Here is a 26259-nt window from a genome sequence, read left to right as displayed (position 1 = left end):
TGTGAATAAGAAACACTTTATTAAAAATCAAAACAAAACTCGGATATTTCTGTATCTGACTCTCAAAATGTGCTGTTTGTAGCTTCCATGCCGTAAAAAAAAAAAAAAAAAAAAAAAGCTTCTGGAACCACCACACCAGACGTGACTTCTGGAACATCCATTCACCTGGCTGACCGGCTGCAGGTGGCTAAGATTAGTTTTTTTAAATAAATGGGCATGCGATGAAGCAAATACAGGAAAATGTTAATGATAGAACCTAGGAGGGGAGTATATAGGTGTCCACTTTAGCATTTTTCGCCCACTTCTCTTTGTGCAAAAATTCTCGGAAGATAATGGGGTGAAAATCATCTTTCACAATCACAACACACACAGACCCGCAGCAACTTTAACCCCACCTATCGCTGTGAATCACAAGCCTGGCCTTTCAAGCACACCACGAAAAAGCCCTAAGACGGCCAGGCTTTCTGGAGACGAGTCCACTGGTAAAATATAAAAAGGATACTAAAAGTCTTCTCTTACCCAAAGCAAGGTTACCTAGGAAGTCATTTTCCAGAAGGTGTCATGAGAATTTTGTTGGACTTTTAACTTTATCGGATGTAAAACAACTTTTGCCTCCATTACCATTTCACCGAAATTTTTCAAAATTCCAAACAGTACACCTTAAGTTTTGTTTTGCTTTTTAATCTCCCAACAAGCCGATCCGTGGAGCCCTCCCAGGTCCTAAAAACCTGCAAAACCCCTGAGAGTTCGGGGCGCTGGTGGTTCCGGGTGTTTCACTCTAACGTGCAGTCTCCGGGTGGGATCGTACCCTGGGGTCTACACGGGTTAAAAAGGCGGAAAAAGGGAGCAAGAAATACAGACCGCCAGGGAGTCAAGCCACAGGCGTGACTGTGTCAGGAGCAAGGGAAAATCCAAGCACTGTGCGGGGAGGGTCTGGAAGCACCGGGCCAGCGGGGCGCTCCGCTCGGGAACTCGCGGGGCAAGACGCGCGGAGCCGGAGGCCGGGCTCCCCCTGCGCCCGGGCCCCGCGCCGGCCTTCGGCCGCCCCCGCCCTGCCCGCCGCGCCCGCACCTCTCGGTCCTTGAGGCCCAGCAGGAGCACCTCCTCCATTAGGGTCAGCCGCGTTTCCTTGGAGTCGCCCTTGTCGTCGTCGTCCTGCTCGTCGCGGCGGCTCTGCGCGTCGTCCTCGCCGCCGCCGCCGCCGCCGCCGCCGCCCGCCGCCCGCTCCTTGTCGGCGGCGCTGCGGGAGGCCTCGGTGCGCCGCTGCACCAGGCCGGAGCTGCGCTGGGTCAGCGAGGTCATGGCTCCCGCCGAGACGCCGTGCTGGGCCGACAGGGACGCGGGACCTACCGGGTCTCCCTCCTCCTTCCCCCGCGGCCCCGGACCCGGGCTTCCGTGTTAAATCCCGGCGCTGGGGCGACGTCCGGCGGCAGCTGGGCCGGGGGCAGTCATGGGGAGACGGGGCGGGCCGAAGCGGGCAGGCCGGGCGTCGGCGGGGCGGGAGGGGGGGCTCTTCCTTCCTGCGTCCGCAGGGCCCGAGGAAGCCCGAGCTTCTAGGTGGAGGCGGAGGTGGCGGCGGCGGCGGCGGCTGCGCCTTCCCAATATGGCGGCGCTGACTGACGTCACCGGAGGATGTGGCACAGCCGGCGCGGGGCGGGCCCGGAGGGCGCCGGAAGCGTCGGGCGGGGACCCCGCGGCGGGGTCGAGGGCGGGGATCCGCCCACGATGACCCCTTGCTGGTCCCTGGGTCACCGCTGGCCCTCGCCCTCTGCTAGGCGTCCCTTGGCCGCCGGGCCCGCGATCCCCCTCCGGAGACCCGTGACGTGTCCCCCCCGCCCCCGTCCGCCTCCCCCTTGGCCCCTGGGGAAACCGGGCCTGGCACTGAGACTGGCGAGGTCCCCCACGAATCGGCGGAGTCGTGGCCTAGCGGGGCCGGACCCGGCTCAGCCTCAAGCTGTGCCCTTCCCACGGCAGACGCCACAGTCCTCAGAGTTTGGCCTCGGCCGGGGAGAGCGCGGAGGGGGGGGCGGGGAAGGGTCCCGGCTTGGAGTCCGGGGTCCCCAAGAGACACAGGAAGGACTTGCTCGCTGCTGATAGCGCGAAGGGAGAGCTTTTTTTCTCTCCCCACACACCCTGAGCCTTCCGAAGGAGTAACTGCATTTAAATGGCTTGAAAGTAGACTTTTAGTATTAAAGAGAAGTTAGAACAAACTGAATAGTTGTGTTTGTGGAACTTCTTCCTCGCCTCCCTACTTGTAAAGTGATCAGGACGCAGGGAGTACAGTTAGTAGTGCTGTACACGTCAGTGCACTTGACCTTAACGATCTTTTTACAGAGACAATAAACCTGTTGGGTTTCGTGCCACGTCTTTGTGCAAATTAAATCTCCCCCAATTTAATTACTAGGTGAAATCTTCTTGGGGTTCTTGACAGTTTGTGCAAGTTATGTTATAGCATGGGCGTCAAACCTGAGGGGGAGTTTGGAGGGCCAGAAGAATGGAGCTTATAAATAAAACATCCAGAAATGGCAAAGTATGTCATCCAGTATTATTTAAAATCAACAGTGACCACAGGGGCGCCTGGGTGGCTTAGTCGGTTAAGCGTCCGACTTTCGCTTAGGTCATGATCTCGCGGTTCGTGGGTTCGGGCCCCTCGTTGGGCTCTGTGCTGACTGCCAGCTCAGAGCCTGGAGCCTGTTTCAGCCTGTGACTCCCTCTCTCTCTGACCTTCCCCTGCTCACGCTGTCTCTCTCTCTCTCTCTCTCTCCTAGAAATAAATAAAACATTAAAAAAAAATTTTTAATAAAAAATAAAATCAACAGTGACCACAGACTGAGGCTACAGAATGATTTAGATGGGAGAAATCGAGTTCTCTCGCCTCTACAAACCCGTTCTCCAAAACTCCCGCTGGCTGCACACCGTCACCACCCCAAACCCGGGAAAGTGAGAATGCGAAATCTGGGGTGAGCAGAGAGTAAGGTGAACACAAAGTAGACTCTCCCTTTTACCTATCTTTCTGGGCAAAGGTCATTTTCACCTCAACCAATTTCTCTGATTCACATCCTGTTCAACTTTTTTTTCCTTTTATTTCCATAGCACTTCTTTCCCAAGTAGCTTAAAATGTTTCTTTTTAAAAGGAATTTGTTTAGTAGAGTCAAATGCATAGTTCAAGGAGTATAAAAATGAATATAGTAAAAATCTTCCTTCTAGCCCTGCCCCTATTCACCCAGCTGTTCCCCCCTTCTTCTCTCCTGGTGGTTCCAGAATACCTCAATCAAATTCTCTGTTACTCCTTTCGAAAGATGAAGCCTGAGGGGGCGCCTGGGTGGCTTAGTAGGTTAAGCGTCCGACTTTCGCTTAGGTCATGATCTCGCGGTTCGTGGGTTCGAGCCCCGCGTCGGGCTCCGTGCTGACTGCCAGCTCAGAGCCTGGAGCCTGTTTCAGTCTGTGACTCCCTCTCTCTCTGACCCTCCCCTGCTCACGCTGTCTCTCTCTCCTAGAAAAAATAAAAATATTAAAAAAAAAAAAAAAAAGATGAAGCCTGAGGCTCCTGGGCGGCTCAATCAGTCAAGCTCCTGACTTCAGCTTAGGTCATGATCTCAGTCTAGGAGTTTGAGCCCCTACTCTGCTTCTGGGCTGACAGCTCAGAGCAGGGAGCCTGCTAGGAATTGTGTCTCCCTCTCTCTCTCTCTCTGCCCCTCCCCCATTCACATTCTGTTTCTGTCTCTCAAAAATGAATAAATGTTAGAAAAAAAAAAAAGATCAAGCCTAATTCCCCTCTGTTGAGTGCAGACTAGACTCAGTGACTCTCTTCAAATGAGTAGAATGCATGGAGGTGTCTGCAGTTTCTTCTCTCGTGCTCTCTCGCTCTTTCCCAGTCTGTCTCTCAGATAATTCACCCTGAAGGAGGCCAGCTGCTGTATGGCAGACATTCAAGTAGTTTTGTTTTGTTTTAAATAGAGACTTTCCTTTTTTTTTTTCTTATAATGGATGGTGGTTCTAAACTGGTTTTTTTTTTTTTTTAAGTTTATTTATTTATTTTGAGAGAAAGAGGGAGAGAGAGAATTCCAAGCAGGCTTCACACTGTCAACGCAGAGCCCAGTATGGGGCTCAGACTCACAAACTATGAGATCATGACCCGAGCCAAAACCAAGAGTCAGGTGCTTAATGGACTGAGCCACCCAAGCGCACCTGCACCCAAGCAGTTTTATGGAAAGGTCCCGCTGGGAAGGCACTTAGACCTCCTGCTCAGAGCCACGGCAGTGACCCATCTGTGAAGGATCCCCCAGCCCCACTCAAGCCCTTAGCTCACATCTTGACTGCAATCTCATGAAAGATTCTGAGCCAATCACTACCACCCAGCTTAGCCATTCCTCAACTTCTAAACTACATAAACTGCAAGATAATAAATATCGGTTGTCTTAAGCTGCTAAATTTGGGTCATCTGTTACATAGTAATAGGTATTAAAATACTTGGGTGCTTATACAAACAAATAGGTAAAATTAATAGTATTTTTATGAAAATCAGGAGCACCTGGTTGACTCAGTTAGTAGAGCATGAGACTTTTTTTTTTTTTGAGGCGGGGAGGGGCAGAGGGTGAGAGAGAGAATCTTAAGCAGGCTCCACACCCAGCATGAAGCCATGGGGCTCCACTTCTTAACCATGAGTGAGATCATGAACTAGCTGAAATCAACAGTCAGATGCTTAACCGACAGAGCCACCCAGGCACCCCAAAGTAGAGCATGTGGCTCTTGAACTTAGGGTTGTGAGTTCAAGCCTCACCCTGGGTATAGAGATTGTATTGTTATGAAAATATGCTAGGAAACCTCACTAAAGTAGAGGTCAGAAGGCTGGAAAGGGGAGGCTAGAAGGGGGAGCCAGCCCACTCAACCTCAATGACAGGAAGAAATGTCAATTTCAGACCCCCAGCAGAAGAATCCTCAACAGGAAATTATCAGTTACAGGCCCCAACAGGGAAAGGATGTATATTGCATCTCCTACTAGAAATCAGCTACCTCTGTGCTAACTAACCTGGATGTAAATTTAAAAAATAAAAATAGGGATGCCTGGGTGGCCCGATTGGTTAAGCGTCTGACTTCGGCTCAGGTCATGATCTTACAACTCATGAGTTCAAGCCCCACATCAGGCTCTATGCTGAGAGCTCAGAGCCAGGAGCCTGCTTTGGATCTGTGTCTCCCTCTATCTCTGCCCCTCCCCCACTCACACTCTGTCTCTATCTCTCTTCTTCAAGAATAAATAAACATTAAAAAAAATTTTAGGTAAAAATAAGAAAAAGAAAAAAGAAATCAGCTACCTCTGCTTTAATTCAGCCAATGAGAAATCATCACCACGCTGACTCTTGCTTTTCTCCAATGGACTTTCACTACTTTCACTTCAAACAACCTCTCCCAACTTCCTTCTTCTCCATCAAATAACATTTTTCTCTTTTGTTTATCGGACTTGCCTGCAGTTTTGCCATAGCTTACTTACCATGTTCTGAATTGCAGGTCTCTTGTGTTCTCAAATAAACACATTTTTGCTGGTAAAATGACTGACTTTTACTAACACTTTCTTGGATATCCTTCCAGAGATTTTCTTATGTATATTCAAACAAGTATGAAAATATGTTTTCCTTCCTTTCTTATGCAAATCATAGCACATAATACACATTGTTTTGTATCTTGATTTTTTTTTCACTTAATGTTGGAAAACATTCTATATCAATACTGAAGAGTTTCTTCATACTTTGTTTCAGCTACATCATTTTCTATTGTAATACATCTTATTTTTAAGTTAATCCCCTATAGATGGACATTTAGATTGTTTCCCATTCTTTGCTATTACAAACAATGCTATAATAAATATAATGAACTGCCATGTATATTTTGTCCACAAAAATGCATGTTCATGGTCTGTCTATCCATGCACACTCTTCAAATTACAGAGACTTTCCACAGCTTCATTGTTTGTTTTTTCAGTTTTTCTAGCATTTTCCCTTTGTTTATTTTCCACAAACTAGACTTCAAAATCACCTTACCTGGAAAGAGAGAAGGATAGAAGGAAAAGACATGATATTTTGGGAACCAAAATACATATTACAAGTAACAATGACCATTTATTTATTGACCACTGAGAATGTGGCAGGTGTGTTCTCCAGGAACCCCCACCCAAATGCTGCAGACTAGGTGTGGGCTGTTCTGCATAAACTCCAATCTCCTCATGCAGCAAAGCCTGTCCGCATACCTCATGCCCATGCAGAAGAAGCTGGAAGTGTGCGGGAGTTGGCACTTCAAGCTGGTAGATAAAAGTTTCCCTTTCTCTCTTCAAACAGATCTGTGAGATCCTTTATACAATTTCTCAGTGGCACTTTAGCTGCAGCAAACTCAACAACACACTCCTGATGCGGCTCTCTCCTCTTTACCCCTCTCCCCACCTCTTCTTTGCTTCTGTTCTTGGAAGCTACACTCCCTAACAAAATAGTGGCACAAAAGCATTTGTCTCAGGCTCTGCTTTCTCAGAAGCCCAGATTAAGACAGGGGCACTGGCTGGCTCGGTCAGCTGAGTGTCCGACTTTGGCTCAGGTCATGATCTTGCGATTCAGGAGGGTTCGGGGGTTTGAACCCGGCATCTGACTCAGTGCTGTCAGTGCAGAATCTGCTTCTGAACCTCTGTCCCCTTCTCTCTCTGTCCCTCCCCCACTTGTGCTATCTCTCTCAAAAATAAAGAAAAAACATTAAAACTTTTTAAAAAGAAGACATTTGTAAAGAAACTGTGGTTCAGAGAAATTAAGTAATCTGTAACATTACACATCCGGTAAATTGCAAGCAAGTGTTAATGAAAAACACATTTTCATTAGAACCCCAGTCCTTAATCCAATCATTAAACAAATATTTGCATTTATACATATTTGCTGTATGCCAGGCACTGTGCTAAGCAATGAGGATATTACAATAAGCCAAAAGAGACACAGTCATAGCTTTCATGATTCTCTTTAGTGGAGGGCACAGATATTAAGCAAATCATCACACATTAACATATAAATTGAGAAATGCTTTGAACATATTTGAATACAGGGGGAATACAGTATTATGAGAGCATGTATTCTCAAATATGTGAGAAGTTTATATTTTATCTGGAACTCAGGAAAGTAACTCTGAGGAAGTAGTAAGCCAAAGAATGAACCAGAAATTAACTAAACCAAACCTCTCATGCCTGAAAGGAAAAAAAATAGCATGTGCAAATGCCCCGTGGCAGGCAGAGATCATGGGATAATGGAGAATGAAACAGAAGACCATTTTGGCTAGGCTAAGGGGGAGAGTGTTGTCAAAAGCAATAGTGACAGACAAGGATGAAACCATGCAGTGCTATAGGGCCATTTAAAGTTTTCGATCTTTTTCCAACCAAACACAATGAGAAGCCATCAAAGGTGCTTTTAAATGCCTCCCTTGTGGGCAGAAGGATGGAATGGGTGAGTGTGTAAAATTATCAGGTTTGCATTTTGAAAAGCTCCCCCAACACATGAATGAGACGGTCACATTGGATGCAGAAGCCAGTTAGTGCTTTAGTAATCCCATAGGGCCTGATAGTAGCTTAACTCTAACTATGGAAGAAGGGATGTTAAGAAGTGGAAGTTTCCAAAAGATACTCTGAAAGTAAAAGTAATAGAACTCAGTGGAAGATGGACTGTGGAGTGGGTGGGCCACAAGGAAGACAGGTTTTCAAGGGTGACTCCCTCAGCTCTGACTTGTGTACGATCACACAAGAAATCCACGCACTGAGAGGGGGACTCCAGGGCCCTGACCAGGTTTGCATTTGAGTTCACTTCAGTTCAGTTTTTGAGACGCCTCTGAAGCCTCCTAGAAGAGATGTTGTGTAGGTGGTTGGATGTATAGGTGCTTTTTGTTTTAATCTGAATAAAATTTCAAAACACCTAGCAAATGAAACTATAAAAGCACAAAAAGAAAACTATGAGTGAACTCTTTTATAGTCTTGGGGAGGAGACATGTTTCTTACCATGACTCAAAATTTGAAAGAAAAAAATTCTTTTTCTGAATTATAGATTGACAAGAAGTTGTAAAATTAGTACAGAAAGGACTTGTGTAGTCTTAACCCAATATTCCCCAGCAGTAACATCTTATACATCTACAGTACAATATCAAAGCCAGGGAAGGAATACTGGTATAACCCACAGACATTATGTAGGTTTCACAGGTTTTATATGTACTTATTTGCGTGTATGTGTGTGTGTATGTGTGTGTGTAGTTCTATGCAATTTTACCACATGTGCAGATTTGTGTTACCACCACCAATCAAGGTACAAAATTGTTCCCTCAGCACAGAGATCCTTCACAAAGACCCTTTATAGCCCCACCCCTCCCCCACTCCATCTCTAAGCCCTGGCAACCAACAATCTGTTCTTCCTATATAATTCTATCATTTCAGAATGTCGTATAAACTGAATCATACACTAAGTAGCCTATTGAGCTTGCCCATTGTCACTCAGCATAATTCCCTTGAAATCTACTTGTATGTATCAATAGTTTGTTCCTTTCATACTGCTGAGGAATATTGTGCGGAATGGACGTTACACAGTTGGTTTACCCATTCATCCGCGAAAAGCCTCTGGGTTCTTTCCAAGTTGTATCTATTACAAATAACGCTGCTCTGAACATTTGTGTACATGCTTTCTGTGGCCATGGTTTTCATTTCTCTGGGATAAATACCCAGGAGTGCAACTGGGGTCACATGGTGAGTATGTGTTTAGCTTTTTAAGAAACTGCCAAAATGTTTTCCAGAATGACTATTTCATTTTTCACTCCTACCTCAGCTGTTCCCTGAAGCACAGCAATATTATTGACATAACTTGCAAAACTTTTAGAGACATTCAACAGTATTATTATTTTTTAATTTGGTACGATGATTGCAAAGATTTACTGAGCATTTGTTATATTCCAGAGATGGCTCTAAGTGCCTTACACATTAATTTTAAACTAAATTGTATCTGTAGGTCATGATTTTTCACTCCCCTATATTTACACATCCACAGCCTTGCTCTCTCCTTAAAGCCTGTGGAGGATAATTCACCCCTTGCCTGTAGGCTCGCCCGGAGTCTCCACCTCTGGGTTGGCCATGTGACTGTCTTTGGCAAATAGGACGTCAGCCGATTGGATGCTGAGGCAGGAAATAGGCTTATGCAGTTGTACTTTCCTTTTGTGCTCTTGGCTACTGCCATGAGAAGAGGTTCTTTGATGGCCATGAAAACACTTCCTCTGGGTAGTCTGCTGGTCCCAGAAGAGTGAGAATGAAGCAGACAAAAGCGAATACTCAGCTTGGAGCCAAGCCTAACCCAACCCAGCTGAGATCTGCAGAGCCATTCTGGCCACCCTGCGATGGCTGAAATAAATGCTTACTGTCCTATGACACTAAGATTTTGTGTTATCGAATAGCCTACTTAGTTCTCATGACATCCTGATTATGTGCTATAATTAGCCCCATTTTTCAGAAAAGGAAATTGAGACACGAGATTAAATCTCTTGCTTAAAGTTCCACAGCCTGATTCCTAAATCCATGTTCTTAATCAGGATATCACAGTGAATATCCTGATTCCTAATGAATTTAGGGCAAAAACAACCATGTGGAGTGTTTTTTGTCATAAAAGGCATAAAACTCCAGTGAGACGAATGTAAAGTTTCAAATTTTAAAAAACATTTTTTAAGGGGTGCCTGGGTGGCTCAGTCAGTTGAGTTGTGACTTCAGTTCAGGTCACATCTCCTAGTTAATGAGTTCAAGCCCAGAATTGGGCTAGCTGCTGACAGCAGAGAGCCTGCTTCAGACCCTCTGTCCCCTTCTCTCTCTGCCCCGCCCCTCCTCACACTCTCTCAAAAATAAATAAACATAAAAAAAGATTTTTAAAAATTTTTAAAAGGAAAGCCAGAATCCAATGTTTTATTTTATTTATTTTAAGAGAGAGAGAGACAGAGACAGAGACAGAATTCCAAGCAGTCTCCATGCTGTTGGTGCAGAGCCCAATGCCATGAAATTATGACCTGAGCTGAAACTGAGTAGGTGGCTTAACCCACTGAGACATTTGGGCACCCCTCAAAGATTTAGAATTTTAGGGCGCCTGGGTGGCTTAGTCGGTTGAGCGTCCGACTTTCGCTTGGGTCATGATCTCACGGTTCGTGGGTTCGAGCCCCGCGTCGGGCTCTGTGCTGACTGCCAGCTCAGAGCCTGGAGCCTGTTTCAGAGTCTNCCGCGTCGGGCTCTGTGCTGACTGCCAGCTCAGAGCCTGGAGCCTGTTTCAGAGTCTGTGTCTCCCTCTCTCTCTGACCCTCCCCTGCTCACGCTTTCTTTCTCTCTCCTAGAAATAAATAAAAACATTTAAAAAAATTAAAAAAAAAAGATTTAGAATTTTATTTTGGAACCAGTAATAAATTCACATACTTCAAAAATAAAAATAGAGCACCTGGGTGGCTTAGTTAAGCACTGACTTTAGCTCAGGTCAGTGGTTTGTGAGTTCGAGCCCCACGTCGGGCTTTGTGCTGACAGCTCAGAGCCTGGAGCCTGCTTCGGATTCTGTATCTCCCTTTCTCTCTGCTCCTCCCCCACTCACGCTCTGTGTGTGTCTCTCTATCTCAAAAATAAATAAACATTTTAAAAAATGTTTTAATCAAAATGATAAAAGGAATATACGTAGAGAAGTCACAATTCTACCTATGTCCCCATCTGTCACAGACATAATTCTAACATCGCTCTTGTGATTCCTGCCATCCCGGTATCTACTCTGTTGTGTGATCCCCTCTCCTTGAGCGTGGGCAGAAGCTGGGACTTGCTCCTAACTACTAGAATATGGCAAAATGGGGAGACAATGTTGCAGATGTAGTTAAGGTCTGTAATTAATTCACTCTGAGTTAATCAAAAGAGAGCGAGCCCCGGGTGTGCCTGGCATGGTCACGTGGTCCCTTGAAAGCAGATCCAACACTTCCCTAACGAGAGAGACTAAGACACTTTTCTCTTAGATTCTCTATAGGGGTGGCTTCCCTTTCTTCTTTTTCAATTGAAGTATAATTAACATAGAGTGCTGTATTTGTTTCAGGTATAAAATATGATTCAATATTTCTATACATTTCTCAGTGTTCTTGATGGGTCTCAAGAAGAGCCATTTTTTTTCTCTTGATGAAAAAAATCGCTAGGTTATAAAATGCCTATGAAGAAATGTAGCTTCTAAGAGCTGATGGTCTCAGTCTTAGAAACGCAGCAACTGAGTTATGCCAACAACATGGATGAGCTTGGAAGACCCACACTCCAGAGGAGAATGTAGCCCAGCTGATCCTTTGATTACAAACTCATGAGACCCTGAGCAAAGGATCCAGTTGAGCCACATCAAATTCCTGACCAATGGAAACTGTGAGATTATAAGCACATGTTGTTTTAAGCCACTAATCTAGTAGTAATTTGTTATGCCACAGATGCAGAAACAGATAGGTTGAAAATAAAGGATAGGGGCTCCTGGATAGCTCAGTTGCAATAGTGTGCAACCATTGATCCTGGGGTCATGAATTCAAGCCCCACAGTGTGCATAGAACCTACTTTAAGAAAAAAGATAATAGGGGTACCTGGGTGGCTCAGTTGATTGAGCATCTGACTTTGGCTCAGATCATAACCTCACAATTTGTGAGTTCAAGCCCCACATCCACCTCACCGCTGTCACCCGTCAGCGCATAGCCTGCTTTAGATCCTGTCTCCCTCGCTCTCTGCCTCTCCCCAGCTTGCACTCTCTCAAAAATAAATAAAACATTTTTAAAAAGATGACCAAATATATCAAGAACCATCACACAAACAGAACCATAAAAAACCTAGCGTGGCTATAATAATATCAGACAAAATAGACTTTAAAATAAAAACAATGTTACTAGAAATACACTCTCAGATTTATGGTCAATTGATTTTCAACAAGGGCGCCAAAACAATTCATGGGGAAAGAATAGTCTTTTCAACAAATAGTACAAGGACAATGGTGTATTCACATTAAAAACAAGAAAAATGAAGAGGTGCCTGGCTGGCTCAGTTAGTGAAGCATGGGACTCTTCATCTCCGAGCTGTGAGTTCAAGCCCCATGTTGGGTGTAGAGATAACTTAAAATTAATTTTTTTAAAAAACTTCAGGGGCGCCTGGGTGGTTCAGTTGGTTAAGTGTCCGACTTCAGCTCAGGTCATGATCACACAGTTTGTGAGTTCGAGCCCCACATTGGGCTCTGTGCTGATGGCTAGCTCATATAACTAATGAAGGACTTCAATCCAAAATATATAAATAACTCAGACAACTCAATAATAGAACATAAATAACTCAATTTAAAAATAGGCAAAATATGTGACTAAATATTTTTCCAAAGATAAAGAAATGGCTAATAAGCACATGAAAAGATGTTCCACATCAAGGAAAAACAAGTCAAAACCACAAAGATATACCACTTCACACCCGCTAGAATGGCCATAATAAAAAAGACAGATATTGGGGCGCCTGGGTGGCTTAGCTGGTTAAGCGTCCGAATTTCGCTTGGGTCATGGTCTCGCGGTTCGTGGGTTCAAGCCCCGCGTCGGGCTCTGTGCTGACTGCCAGCTCAGAGCCTGGAGCCTGTTTCAGAGTCTGTGACTCCCTCTCTCTCTGACCCTCCCCTGCTCACGCTGTCTCTCTCTCTCTCTCCTAGAAATAAATAAAAACATTAAAAAAAAATTTTTAAAAAAGACAGATATTAACAAGTGTTATTGACAACAGGGAATAATTAGAGCCCTCATACAGTACTTGTGGGAATGTAAAATAGTGCACTACCTCAGGAAAAAAGTATGGCAGTTTCTCATAAGCTTTAAAAATACTGTTACCAAATGACCCAGATAAATAAAAATATGTTTACACAAACACTTATATGTGTAAATTCATAGCAGCATTATCCATAATAATGAAAAAGTAGAAACAACTCAAATATCCATCAACTGGTGAATGGATGAATAAAATGTGGTATATTCATACTATGAAATATTAATAGGTAATAAAAAAGGAAGAAGTACCCTAAAAACATTATGCTAAATAGAAGGAGCCTGTCACAAAAGACCACATATTGCACAATTCTATTTATAGGAAATGCTCAGAATAAGCAAATCCATAGCAACAGGAAGTAGATTAGTGATTGTCTAGAACTGGGGAGGTTAGGGGTGAGGTAGGGAATGGGGAATGACTACTAATGGATCCAGAGTTTCTTTTTGGGGTGCTGCGAATGTTCTAAAATCGGTTGTGGTAGTGATTGCACAATTTTGACTATACTAAAAACCATTGTGTTATATATCTTAAAGGGTGAATTGTATGGTATGTAAGTTATATTTCAATAAACCTGTTATTAATGGGAATTAGAGGCCTTTGAATTAGGTTTGGCTGGGAATATGTCCCAAGATACTTTATTACTGAGAAAAAAAAGTTTGGATTTTTTTTAATGCACTTTTTGTAATATGTGCTTTTAACTTCTGGGTTAAAATGTTTTTGTTTTTTCTAATTAATGTTTTAAAGTTTGTTTATTTATTTATTGAGAGAGAGGGGGAAGGAGAGAATGAATGGGGGAGGGGTAGAGAGAGAGAGGGAGACAGAGAATCCCAAGCAGAATCCACACTGTCAGCTCAGAGCCTGATGCATGGCTCGAATTCATGACCTGAATGAAACCGAAAGTCAGACGTTTAACCAACTAAGCCACCCAGGCACCCCTAGGTTAAAATGTTTTGAACAAAGTTTGCTCCTAGGGAAGTGATGAAAAACGAACATACTTTCAGGATAATAAAACATACTCATGTTTTTTAAACCAATAAATTTGAAGTAGGATTTAAATTTTTTCTTTTAATTTGAGAGAGAGAGAGAGCATGAGCCGGGGATAGGGGTAGAAGGGGGGGGGGAGACAGAAAGAGGGAGAGAGAGAGAGAGAGAGAGAGAAAGAGAGGGAGAGATAGAGAATCTTAAGCAGACTCCATGCTCAGCTTGGAGACTGACTCACAGGGCTCAATCCCATAACCCTGGAGCCAAAATCAAGAGTAGAACACTCAACCGACTGAGCCACTCAGGAGCCCCAGGATTTAAAATTTTAAACAAATGTAGAAAAAAATGTTTAATTACCTTCATTGAAGATTTTGTAAGAAAACAAATACTACAAACATCAAAGGAATACACAGACTAGATAAACTATAAAAATAATTTTCATTCTTTGTTTGCAATCTGTCACAAATTCTAGAATTACGTAGTTTAAGGAGCTCTCAAGATATCAAACAGTTCACAATTCTGAAACTTTTCCAGCAGACGACTCATTTTTCCTAGAAATGTAAAAAGGCAAGATTTCATGCTTTTCCCAGATAAAGTTTGGTATCTTTCCACTACGGTCTTCAGGAAATTTTTGAAACTTCTAAGTTAAATCCTTGATTATTAGTCTATATGAGGTAGGATATGGAAAGCAGTTGGTCTGGGGATAGGCACCTCCTGACTTACAAGGGGCTCTCCTGCGCCTGGAATTTTTAGGTCAAAGCTGTCCTCTTAGAATTTACTTCAGGTTTAAGTAAAATCCTCTGTCTTTTTGTTGCACTTAACACTCCTCTTTTTTTTTTTTTTAGCTTAGTGCAAACTGGCTAGTTTACTCACTGTTACCTAGAACAGACATTTTTTCCAAAGAAGACATGCAGATGGCCAACAGACACATGAAAAGATGCTCAATCATCATCAGGGAAATACAAATCAAAACCACAGTCAGATACCAGCTCACACTTGACAGAATGGCTATTAACAATACAGGACACAAAAGGTATCGGTGAGGATGTGGAGGAAGGAGAATTCTCTTACCCTCTTGGTAGGAATGCAAACTGGGGCAGCCACTCTGGAAAAGAGTATAGGTATTCCTCAAAAAGCTAAAAATAGAACTACCCTCTTTCTGTTCCTCCCCTGCTCACACTCTGTCTCACTCTCTCAAAAATAAAGATTAAAAAAAAAACAGAAATGCCCTATGACCTGGCAATTGCACCTCTAGGTATTTACCCAAAGGATACAAAAATATAGATTCGAAGAGACACATACATCCCGATATTCTTAGCAGTATTTTCAACAATAGCAACACTATGGAAAGAGCCCAAATGTCCATCAGCTGATGAATAGATAAAGAAGATATAGTATATATACGCTACGGAATATTACTCAGCCATCAGAAAGAGTGAAATCTTGTGATTTGCATGATGTGGATGTTGCTAGGGTGTATCATACTAAGAAAATAAGTCAGAGGAAAACAAATACCATATGATTTCACTCATATGTGGAATTTAAGTAACAAAACACATGAACATAAAAGAAGGAGGGAAAAAAGAGAGAGGGAAGCAAACCATAAGAGACTCTTAACTATAGACAACAAACTGGGAGTTGCTGGAGGGGAGGGGAGGGGGGAGTTAAGGGGTGCTGGGGATCAAGAAGGTCACTTGAGGAGTTGAGCCTGGGTGTCGTATGTCTGTGATGAATCACTAAATTCTACACCTGAAACCAATTTTACCATATCTGTTAACTAACTCAAATTTAAATAAAAATTTGAAATCAAAAAAGAATAAAAAATAGAATCTCTACCCAGAAAAAAAATGAGGAATTATCATAAAACATAATTTCAAGTAAAAAAGAAAAGAAGGAAACAGTCCTAGGTTTTAGCCCATACTCAAGAGGAGGGGATTACATAAATGTGTGAACACCGTAAGACAGGGATCGTTAGGTCTGCCCGCCACAGCAGTATTGAATCCTTTCTGCAGGGGGTGGAGAGGATACGAATGAACAAATTCATGAACAAAACTCAACCTGTCTTTCAATATTCTGTATTATCTTATTTCTTTATGCATAACTCCCCAGGAAAACGTGTATAGATTATTTATTGCTGTGTAATAAAACATAGCCTCAAAATAGTGGCTTAAAACAGCAAGTATTTGTTCGTTTTTTCTGTGGCTTGGCTATTGGAACTGGGCTTAGCTGGGCTGTTCTGATGGTCCCCCATGTGGTTACCCCCATGGCCGTAGTCAAACTGCAGCTTGACTTGAACTAGTTAGTTGATTTAACCTGGCCCCCCACACATGTGTAAGAATTGGTGCTGACTATAGGCCAGTACACACATCTCCCATTGGCTGGCCCAGTCCTTTCACATGGCATCTGGTTCCAAAAGTAAGAGAAGCTGCAAGCCTCCGAAGTTGTATACTATTGTTTCTGCCACATTTTATTGGCCAAAGTTCCCAAGGCTAGCCAGACGCAATGGGCAGGGAAGTATACCCCGCCTTTTATCCAGTCCAGAACTGTGCAAAGTTCAAACCCGAGAACCCTTTAAAATATACCTAATAACTGTTCCAAAATATCCATCTTTATATATGAGTATTTCTTAGCTGGTTAAAGTTTTAATGACATTTAATGTTTATTATTGTTAAAGCACAGTAGTTCATTGATCTTTGCTTATATACTAGAAGCTATCATCTCCAGATACCTTCACATGTTAGTCTTAAATATTGCTAAGTTTATTATTTTTATTATTGTTTATTCATTTTGAGAGAGAGCACATATGAGCAGGGGGAGGGGAGAGAGGGAGAGAGAGAATCCTAAGCAGACTCTGTGCTGTCAGCACAGAACCCAGCGTGAGGCTTGATCTCATGAACCATGAAATGATGACTTGAGCTGAAATCAAGAGTGGGATGCTTGGGGTGCCTGGGTGGCTCAGTCTGACTTTGGCTCAGGTCATGATGTCACAGTTAGTGAGTTTGAGCCCTGCATCGAGCTATGTGCTGACAACTCAGAGCCTGAAACCTCCTTTGGATTCTGTCTCCGTCTCTCTCTGCTCCTCTCCTGCTTGTGTTCTGTCTCTCTTTCTCTCTCAAATATAAATAAACATAAAAGAAAAAAAAAGAGTGGGACACTTATCTGACTGAGTCACCCAGGCACCCCTAGGTTTATTCTTAATAAGTGTTTGTCTTAAATATTGCTAGCTGCTTTCCTTTTTCTTTTGATATTTAACTATTTATATATAAAGAAAACTATTTATTTGATAAAGATTTCAAAGCACTTAGTAAATGAACCATAAAAGTACCAGAGAACACTATGAATGGATTCTTTTATATCCTTGGAGAGGAAAAGCCTTTCTTATCATCACCCAAAATCCAGAACCATGAAAGAAAACATTGATAAACTTGATTCTACAAAAATCAAAAACTTCCACATGGAAAAAAACACTACAAAGTCAAGACACATGGCAAATAAGAAAAAAATGGTCACAGAACATTAACAGACAATTCACAGAGAAATAAATACAGTTGGCTTTTAAATGCAGGAAAAAGGTGCTTGACTTCATTAATAATAAAAGAGAAACGTAGTAAAACTATGCTAATAATCCCATTTCATCAACTAGATAGAAAGTTTGGTGGCACAGCCTGTAGGCAAATCTAAGGGGAAAGCAGAGCTATGATACATTGCTGGTGGGAGTGCAAAATACGGGGCAATGTGGTGGTTTCTATCAAGATTGTGAATGCATTTTCTTTTTGATCGAGCAGCCTTACTTCACCTCTCAGATTTGTGTGCTAGTTATAAAATGATACATATACGTGGTTGTTCATTGTAACATTGTAGAAGTGAAATATTGGAAATAACCCAAAGGTTCATCAATACTGGCTAGAGTAGAACACCCATCCGCGCAATGGAAGACTATGTTCTTTGAACATGGATGGAGATGCTCTCTGTTTGCTAATATGGAAAGATCTCTGACATATGTTGTATAAAGAAAAATACAAAGAGCAGAACAGTTTCTACAATATGCTGCCTTTTGTGTAGGAAAGGAAAGAAGAAAAGAATATATATTCATATTTTCATATATATGCATTTTTAAAGCCCTGGAAAGATACAGAAGAAGCTAACAAAAGACATTCTATGATCCAGGAGAAAGAATAGGGACACAGGAGTGAACATGCAGTTGGTGTATTTTTTTTTTCAAATCTACACATATAGGTATTTTTATGTATATTCAATTATAGGCTTATTTTTTCAAAACATCAGCTCTACTGAAACATAATTCATATACCATAAGGTTCAACCATCACCACAATCAACTCTAGAACATTTTCATCACCCTCCCCCGCTAAAAAAATGCCTGCCCACTAGCAGTCATTCCCTTTTGCTCACCAACCTCACTCCTAGACCCTTGTGACCTGTAATCTATTTTTTGTCTCTATAGATTAGCCTATTTGCCTGTTCTTTGGGAGTGGTGATTCTTCTTTTTCCTTCCTCATGCACAAATTTAGTACATTTGTTCACTTCCAGCCACCCCAATGCCAGTCCAAACATCGCCCTCACCACTGGCCACCATACTTCATTTACTTTACTTCTATAGATGTTCCACGTCAGTCACAAACGACGTGCTGCCAACTGCCCCAGGCCACTGTCTCTAGCTGATGTGGAATTTCCTACATGGCCTCTTGCTCTGTCCCCTCTTGAAGTGGGGAGCTCTCCCCCCACCCCCGCTGCTTCTGGAAGAGCAGAGGAGCTTTGCCGAGGTGCATCCACATGAGAACAGGCTGCAGTCTTCTCCCTTCTCCTATTTGTCTTTAAAAGATAAAATTGTTATATTATTTTGCATGTATATACCCCTTTCTAGAAGCTCGCAATACTCTACAGTCCTGGGTGTCAGTTTGTACAATGCCCTTGTAAGGTTTACCCCAACATCTGCCATATTTGGTCCAACTCTCCTGCCTTCTCACCACCAAAACCCCTTCCCATCAATTCACTAACAAAATTCAGAACAAGGGTGCCTGGGTGACTCATTTGGCTAAGTGTCCAACTCTTCATTTCAGCTCAGATCATGATCTCATGGTTTGTGGGGTCAAGCTCTCTGTCCAGCTCAGCGCTGACAGCACAGAGACTGCTTGGGATTCTCTCTCTCCCTCTCAATCTCCCTCTCCCTCTGCCCCTCTTCCCTGCTCACATGCACACACATTCATGTGCTCTCTCTTTTATACACACACACAATATTCTTTTAAATCTTAAAAAAAGGAGGATGCAAGAAAATTATATTAATAGGTGACTTCACAATGTTCATAATAATCTTAATAATGACTATATCTACTTTAATTCAAAATCCTGGTAAACTTCTACCTTGCACTTAATTAATAAAAGAGTGGGATGTAATTAAGTCTCTACTTCCTTATGAAAGATAAACTTAGATAAGTCAAAAGATACATAAGTAATAAATAACCCTAAATTTGACATTGAATTGGGTTGAATTTTTTTGTTTTATTTATTTAAGTAATCTCTACTCCCAACATGGGGCTCAAACTCACCACTCTGAGATCAAGAGTTGCATGCTCTACCAACTGAATCCTCCAGGTGCCTGATGAATTTTATTTGAAGAGTTGCATCATTGGCTAGGTTTTTTACATATTGTTTTCCTTTTTGCACATGCATTTGAAGTTTAGTTTTTGTGGATTTTAGAAAATTCAGAATCAACCAAAAAAACAAGATCTGATTGAGGGAAATCTGGGAAGATCAGTTTCTCAGTCTACAAATTTGCCTCATTGCTTTTGTATTCTACTTCAGAGCCAGTAATCGACTCTGTCTATGCTCTCTCTCAAAACCAAGGTGTGGCCAATAGATGGCCTACATCTCCCCCTAATCAAGAGATAGGTTCTATACCTCCTCCTCTTGAATCTGAGTAGGCCTTGAGATGGCCTCAACCAATAGAGTATGGTAGAAGTTACTTTATGTAACTTCTAAGGGTACATCATTAAAATACCATTTGCATCTGCTTTGCTCTCTTGGGAAGAATGTTCTTGGAATCCAGCTGCCATACTGCGAGGAAGCCCCAGCATCCTGTGCAGAGACCCACCTATAAAGGAACTGAGGCTTCCGGCCCACAGCACTGGCTGAGCGCCCTGTTAGGGCAGCACCAACATGTCAGCCATGTGAGTGAGATATCTGGAAATCGAATTCTTCATCATCTAGTTGCGTTATCCCAGCTAATGACATGGGGAGCAGAGACAAGCTATTTCGGAAGAAATAGATAAACTGAAACACAGGCTAAGAAGGTTCCTTGTCTCAGACTAGAACAGAGTCAAGCATATCTTGAGACCCAAAGGTCTCCCCTCTTCTTGAGGTAAAATCATCAAGCCAGTAATCAAGAGAATTGTTCCTTGCCAATACAACTCTGAACCTTTCATCAGCTTCCTTCATCCGAACACATAATGTAGTGAATGCTGTAGGAAAGATCCTACACTCAGTTAACAGGCTGGAGACTTTATTTATTTATTTATTTTTTTAATGTTTTATTTATATCTGAGAGAGAGAGAGAGACACACAGCATGAACAGGAGAGGGTCAGAGAGAGAGAGGGAGACACAGAATCTGAAGCAGGCTCCAGGCTCTGAGCTGTCAGCACAGAGCCCGACGCGGGGCTCGAGCCCACGAACCGTGAGATCATGACCTGAGCCGAAGTCGGACGCTTAACCGACTGAGCCACCCAGGCGCCCCCAGGCTGGAGACTTTAAGTAGGCTTCACACTCAATCAGGGGCTTGAACTCACAACCCTGAGATCAAAAGTCACATGCTTTACCGATGGAGCCAGCCAGCACACCCAGGCAGGAAATTTTAAATAAGAGGAGTTAAGCCACCAGTGGACACAAGGGCTGAGAGTGCCTGACTAAGAAAAATAAAAAGGTTAATGCAGCAGTCAAGAAGGGAAGAAAGTAGATAATGCCCTTGAGAGACAGGGAGAGACCCTCGAATTGTGAGGGTAGATAAAAAAAAAAAAAAGTCAAGCCAGCTGGGGCGCCTGGGTGGCTCAGTCAGTTAAGTGTTGGACTCTTGGCTTCATCTCAGGTCATGATCTCACAGTTTTGTGAGTTTGAGCCCCACGTCAGGCTCTGTGCTGGTGGTGCGAAGCCTGCTTGGGATTCTCTCTCTCCCTCTTTCTCTGCCCCTCCCCTACTCTCACTGTCTCTGTCTCTCTCAAAATAAATAAACATACTTAAAAAAATTCTTTTAAAGACTTTAAAAAAAAAACCCTCAAGCCAGTTAAATGATCTGAGCATGAATTTGAGGAATTGTCACAGAAATCATCTCTCTTGTTTTTTAGCTCTTGAAGGGAGTTGTGGGAGGAGGTCAGGTGTCAAAGTGTTATGCACACCAGGGGTTCAACATACCATTATGAATTTAGTACTTCTTGTTTTCAGGAAAGATTGAATACATCAAAAGATCTTTTGAAAATTCCACAAGTAACATGAAAACATTCCTTGTGGGGGGGGGGGCACCTGTGTGGCTCAATTGGTTAAGCGTGCAACTTTGGCTCAGGTCATGATCTCACGGTTCGTGGGTTTGAGCCCCACATCAGACTCTGTGCTGACAGCTAGCTCAGAGCCTGGAGCCTGTTTCAGATTCTGTGTCTCCCTCTCTCTCTGACCCTCCCCTGCTCACGCTGTCTCTCTCTCTCTCTCTTTCAGAAATAAATAAAACATTTAAAAAAGTAAAAAACAAAAAGTAAAGTTTTTTTTTTTTTTAACATTTATTCATTTTTGAGACAGAGAGAGACAGAGCACGAGTGGAGGAGGTGCAGAGAGAGAGGGAGACACAGGATCCGAAGCAGGCTCCAGGCTCTGAGCTGACAGCACAGAGCCCAATGAGGGGTTTGAACCCACAGACTTCAAGACCATGACCTTAGACGAAGTTGGACGCTTAACCAACTGAGCCACTCAGGTGCCCAAAAACATTCTTATGATAGAAGATTCAAACAAGAGGAGAGCCCAGGTGGCTCAGCTGGTTAAGTGTCTGACTCTTGATTTTGGCTCAGGTCATGATCTCACAATTTGTGATCTCACAGTTTGTAAGGTCATGATCCCACAGCCCATGCAGACCTGCATGTACTGACAGAGTGGAGCCTGCTTGGGATTCTCTCTCTCCCTTTCTCTCTGCACTTCCCCTGCACTCTCTCTTAAAATAAACAAAAAAACTTAAAAAATAAAGATTCAAACAAGAATGATTTCTAGAGAGCAAAAATATAAAAGCCATCTTTCATCCTCATCCTCATTTTTATATCTCTCCTCTAAATTAGCCAGGACTGTGCTTTGGTGGCCAGCCTTCCTGTCCCCATTCTATGCATTTACATGTAGCACATGTACATACATTATACAGATTTTTAATATAAAAGGGTCACGCTATACATGTTGATTTGCAAGTTGCTTTTTCTTCTTAATACGTCTTGGGAGGTACCTGGGTGTCTCAGTCATTTCGGTGTCTGACTTTTTATTTCGGCTCAGGTCATTATCCCAGGGTTATGGGATCAAGCCCCACCTCAGGGTCCACACTGAGTGTGGAGCCTGCTTGAGATTCTCTCCCTCTCTCTCTCTCTCTCTCTCCCTCTCTCTCTACCCCTCTCCCCTGCTCGTGCTCTCTCTTTCTCTCTCTCTCTCTCTCTCTCTCTCTAAATAATAATAAGTCTTGAGAATCTCCCCATATCAGTGCATTTACCTCTGTCTCATGCTTTTTAATGGTCGCAGTGTTTCACAGTATGGGCAAACAATTCACTAGATCAGTTCTGTGATGATATTTAACTTCTTTCTAAATGTTCACTGTTTCAACAGTGCAATAAACTTACCCTTTGTACAAACCTCTGTGTGCACTTTCTTTAAGATAAATTCCATGTCTTAAGCCTATGTCCTGATTTCCTCTGATATAAAACTTACATACTCCCTAATGTCCCTTTTTCCTGTGCCTTTAAGAACTAGTTCTTTAGTGGGGTGCCTAGGTGGCTTAGTTAAGTGTCCGACTTTGGCTGAAGTCATGATCTCACAGTTCATGAGCTCGAGCCCCACATCAGGCTCTGTGCTAACAGCTTGGAGCCTGGAGCCTGCTTTAAATTCTGTGTCTCCTTATGTCTCTGCCTCTCCTCTGCTCTCTCTCTCTCTCTTACTTTCTCTCTCAAAAATAAATAAACATTAAAAAAATAAAAATTAAAAAGGGAAAGAGAAAGAACCGGCTCTTTAATGACTTCTCCCAAGGAACTCTAGAATGGCTACTCACTGAGGAAACAGAAGACTTCAGTAGCAGGAAAATTAAGCTACAGAAGCTGAGGTTAACTGAGACCTAAAATTTAACATGAGTAATGGGAAAGCACTTTCAACTTTCCCAAAGAGTTTAACAAAGATGGTCTTGAAATATGTTTACTTTTCTTGTTACCCCTACTATTTTTAGTTCTTTGGGCAAAATTAATACTTGATTATAAATACATGCTTTTAAAATAAAAGAAAGGAAGCCTTATAACATAAACCTAGGAAGTTTCAACTAAAATTAACCATCTTCTCCCACTGTAGATGCCCACCTTGGGGTGAATGACATAAATGCTTTGAAGCATCATGAACTTCTTTATTCCATTAGCCTCTTTGAACAGATACATATGCCTCATGTACTAACTACTAACTTGTACCTCATGACCTTCACACCTTACTGTTGGGTGGCTGGGTGGCTCAGTCATTAAGCATTTGACTTTGGCTCAGGTCAGTAAGTTCGAGTCCCACATCGGGTGAACAAGAGCCCTGCTTTGAGTGAGCAACAGACCTGTTTCGGGTGAGCCCCACTTCCCTCTCCCTCTGTCTTTCCCTCTTTCTCTGCCTCTTGTGGTATTTTCTCTCTCTCTCTCTCTCTCTCTCTCAGTCCCTTGTTCACTTGCACCTTCTCTCCCTAAAAAAAAAAAAACAAACCAAAAAACTTTAATGTCTTTTCCAAACCTCATCTAGCCAAGCCTAAATCATAGCAGTATCCGACCTTGTGGTCTGTCTTGCAAGTCTTCCTTTTACTTATTTGTCTCAATGAAGGTTGGGGAGTGGGATGGAAAATGAATAGGTTAGGTTTGCCTTTTACAAAGGCCAGACCAGTGCGAGGCTTCAAATGCAAAGCTAAATAGAATAAATCCTTGTTGGATGGGCCGTACATGGTTGAATTATGTTCCACCTGTCATTTGAGTAAAGCCATAGCATTTCTTACACCTGTGTCAAAGATTACCCGCCGACAGTGTGTGCAGTGGTCCCGCGGACCTGTCTCTTGCTCCAACAGTGTTTGGACAGAACAGATCCAGGATACCCCCTTCTTCCAGCCTCCAACCGCCCTCCAATCTCTTTTCCAGTTGCAACCTTCGGAACCATCTTCTTGGCCATTCACTGCCTTCAGACCAGCCAAGCCTGTACTTTGAGCTTAGCTCCTAATTGTCTGTCAACCCTGAGCTTCCAGATTTATCAGAATTATTCCACCCAGATGCGGTCTGCCATCAACCACCTGGTCAACATGCATCTGGGGGCCTCCTACACTTACCTCTCTTCGGGCTTCTGTTTCCACTGCGAGGATGTGGCCACGGAGGGAGCAGGAGAGCTCTTACACAAGTTGGCTTAGAAGCATGACGGTGCTGAGTACGTCTTGGAAGATGCACAACAGTACAGCAGGCACATTCTCCTCAAGGACTTGTAGATGCTGTCCCAAGATAAGTGGGGTAAAGCCACCATGTTCTAGAGAAGAACCTGAAGCGGGTCTTTTTGGACTGAGTTCTGCCCGAGCAGCCCCTCATCCCTGTGACTTCCTGGAGAACCACTTCTTAGATGAGGAAGTGAAGTCATCAGGAACATGGTAGCAGTCTGACTCACTTCCGCAGGCTGGCCGGCCCCCAGACTGGGCGGGGAGAGTGGATCCCCCAGCACAACTAGGAGCCTCCTGAGCCAGGGAGCTCTTGAGAAGTCCCTCCAGCAACACCCTGGTGGTGGGGCTTCTGCCTGAGCTTCTCCCAGAAGCCACGAAACCCTGGAGCCCTCTCCCACACTGTGGGCCAAATGGAAACGATCAAGTTTTCTTCAGGGAAAACAGAAGCAAAACCGGAAAAATCACCTACCATTCTAAAATGGGATTCCATCTATAACCATAACTCCCGAGGGCTGTGATGGTCCTGTTCCACTTACAACGGGCAGCTCTGCCTTGTTCCTCATGAGAAAGTCCCCTCTTCAATGGTGGTCTATTTGCGTGTGCATTGACAGACAGCTTTCAAACTGTCTAGCTTCAAAAACAGGAGTTTTGTTAGTTTGTCCACAAGAAGAAAATAAGCCTCTACAGGCTATTGAAGTTTAAACTAAAATTCAAATCTCCAACTAGGAGTCTGATTTGGAATTAAGATTGAGAAAGAAGAAATTAACGATATCGGTTTGTTGGCTGATGAGATCCAGCGACTGAAACAAAGGAGATGAAGTACCAGTGTGTGGACTGGCCTCTGCGCTTAGTGTTTCATCAGGAGAAAAAGAATTAGGACTGATAAGGTGGTGTGCTGTAAACACGTAGGTTACCTCCTCTTCCATTTCGTTGGTGTTTTGTTGTTTTACAGGGGAGACTTTTTTTTTTTTAAGAAAGTTTAAGAAGCCACTAAGATACTTGTAGGTTTTATCTTCAGTGATGCTCCTTATCTTTCTTTCAGGTGATATTCAGCCCTACAACGACCATAAATGCAGCAAATCTCCCATGTAATTCTTGTTTTAAATGTTTATTTATTTATTTTGAGAGAGCATGAGTGAGTGGGGGAGGGGCAGAGAGAGGGAGAGAGAGAATCCCAAGCAGACACCATGTTGTCACTGCAGAGCCCGATGTGGGGCTCAATCCCGCAAGCTGTGAGATCATGACCTGAAATGAAATCAGGACTTGGATGCTTCACTGACTCAGGTGACCCTAATTCTTTAAAAAATGTACCAACAAAGGAATCATTGTAAAGCCACCTGTGTATCTCCAAACTTCCTTGTGGCCCCATGGATCCCTTAGCCTTCATGTAGCCAGCTTCTCTTGGGAAGGTTCTAATGGTGCCCCTTCTGTCTTCCATCATTTACAATCCTGGGAGTTCCATTTTACTATGACCACGTTCATGTCCATGTCCATGTCCCATGTCTGACAGCAAACTGACCTCTCAGGACTCTCAATATTCAGCTATCTAGCCTGAGCCACCATTTTCCATTTCTGAGACCCATCACCATGGTCTACTCACCTTCCTGTCCTCCATTAAGCCATAACGGAGGGACATGCTTATACATTCCAAAATTAGTTCTTTTCTTATTCCCCTCCCCCAGATAAATTACTTCCATGTATCTCAGTATCTCAGTTAAGTGTGTGTGTGCGTGTGTGTGTGTTTGAGATAAAATAATTAAAACCAAGCCCATGGCTAGGACTAGGTGCATT

At 43.1% G+C, this 26259-nt stretch overlaps 1 protein-coding gene and 1 long non-coding RNA gene across 2 annotated transcripts in view; both read right to left on the bottom strand.

Moving 5' to 3' along the window:
• GOLPH3 (golgi phosphoprotein 3) overlaps positions 1 to 1578 on the bottom strand; it is a 55853-nt gene extending 54275 nt beyond the window's left edge. The window contains exon 1 of the mRNA XM_039256418.1: positions 1072 to 1578. Coding sequence (XP_039112349.1) covers positions 1072 to 1302 — 231 coding nt within the window. The 5' untranslated portion in view covers positions 1303 to 1578. The remainder of the gene's footprint in view (positions 1 to 1071) is intronic.
• Positions 1579 to 5881: 4303 nt separating this feature from the next.
• Positions 5882 to 24629, bottom strand: LOC120248180. The gene is made up of 2 exons (XR_005532516.1): positions 24370 to 24629; positions 5882 to 6035 (listed from the first exon to the last, which is right to left on the bottom strand). It is a non-coding gene; the product is annotated as an uncharacterized LOC120248180 (long non-coding RNA).
• Between the last annotated feature and the right edge of the window lie 1630 nt (positions 24630 to 26259).

Source organism: Hyaena hyaena, unplaced genomic scaffold, assembly GCF_003009895.1.
Source record: "Hyaena hyaena isolate Hyena2069 unplaced genomic scaffold, ASM300989v1 scaffold_577, whole genome shotgun sequence".
Classification (NCBI taxonomy): domain Eukaryota; kingdom Metazoa; phylum Chordata; class Mammalia; order Carnivora; family Hyaenidae; genus Hyaena; species Hyaena hyaena.
Note: the sequence above shows the minus strand (reverse complement) of the source record. Positions and strands in the feature narration are given on the sequence as shown.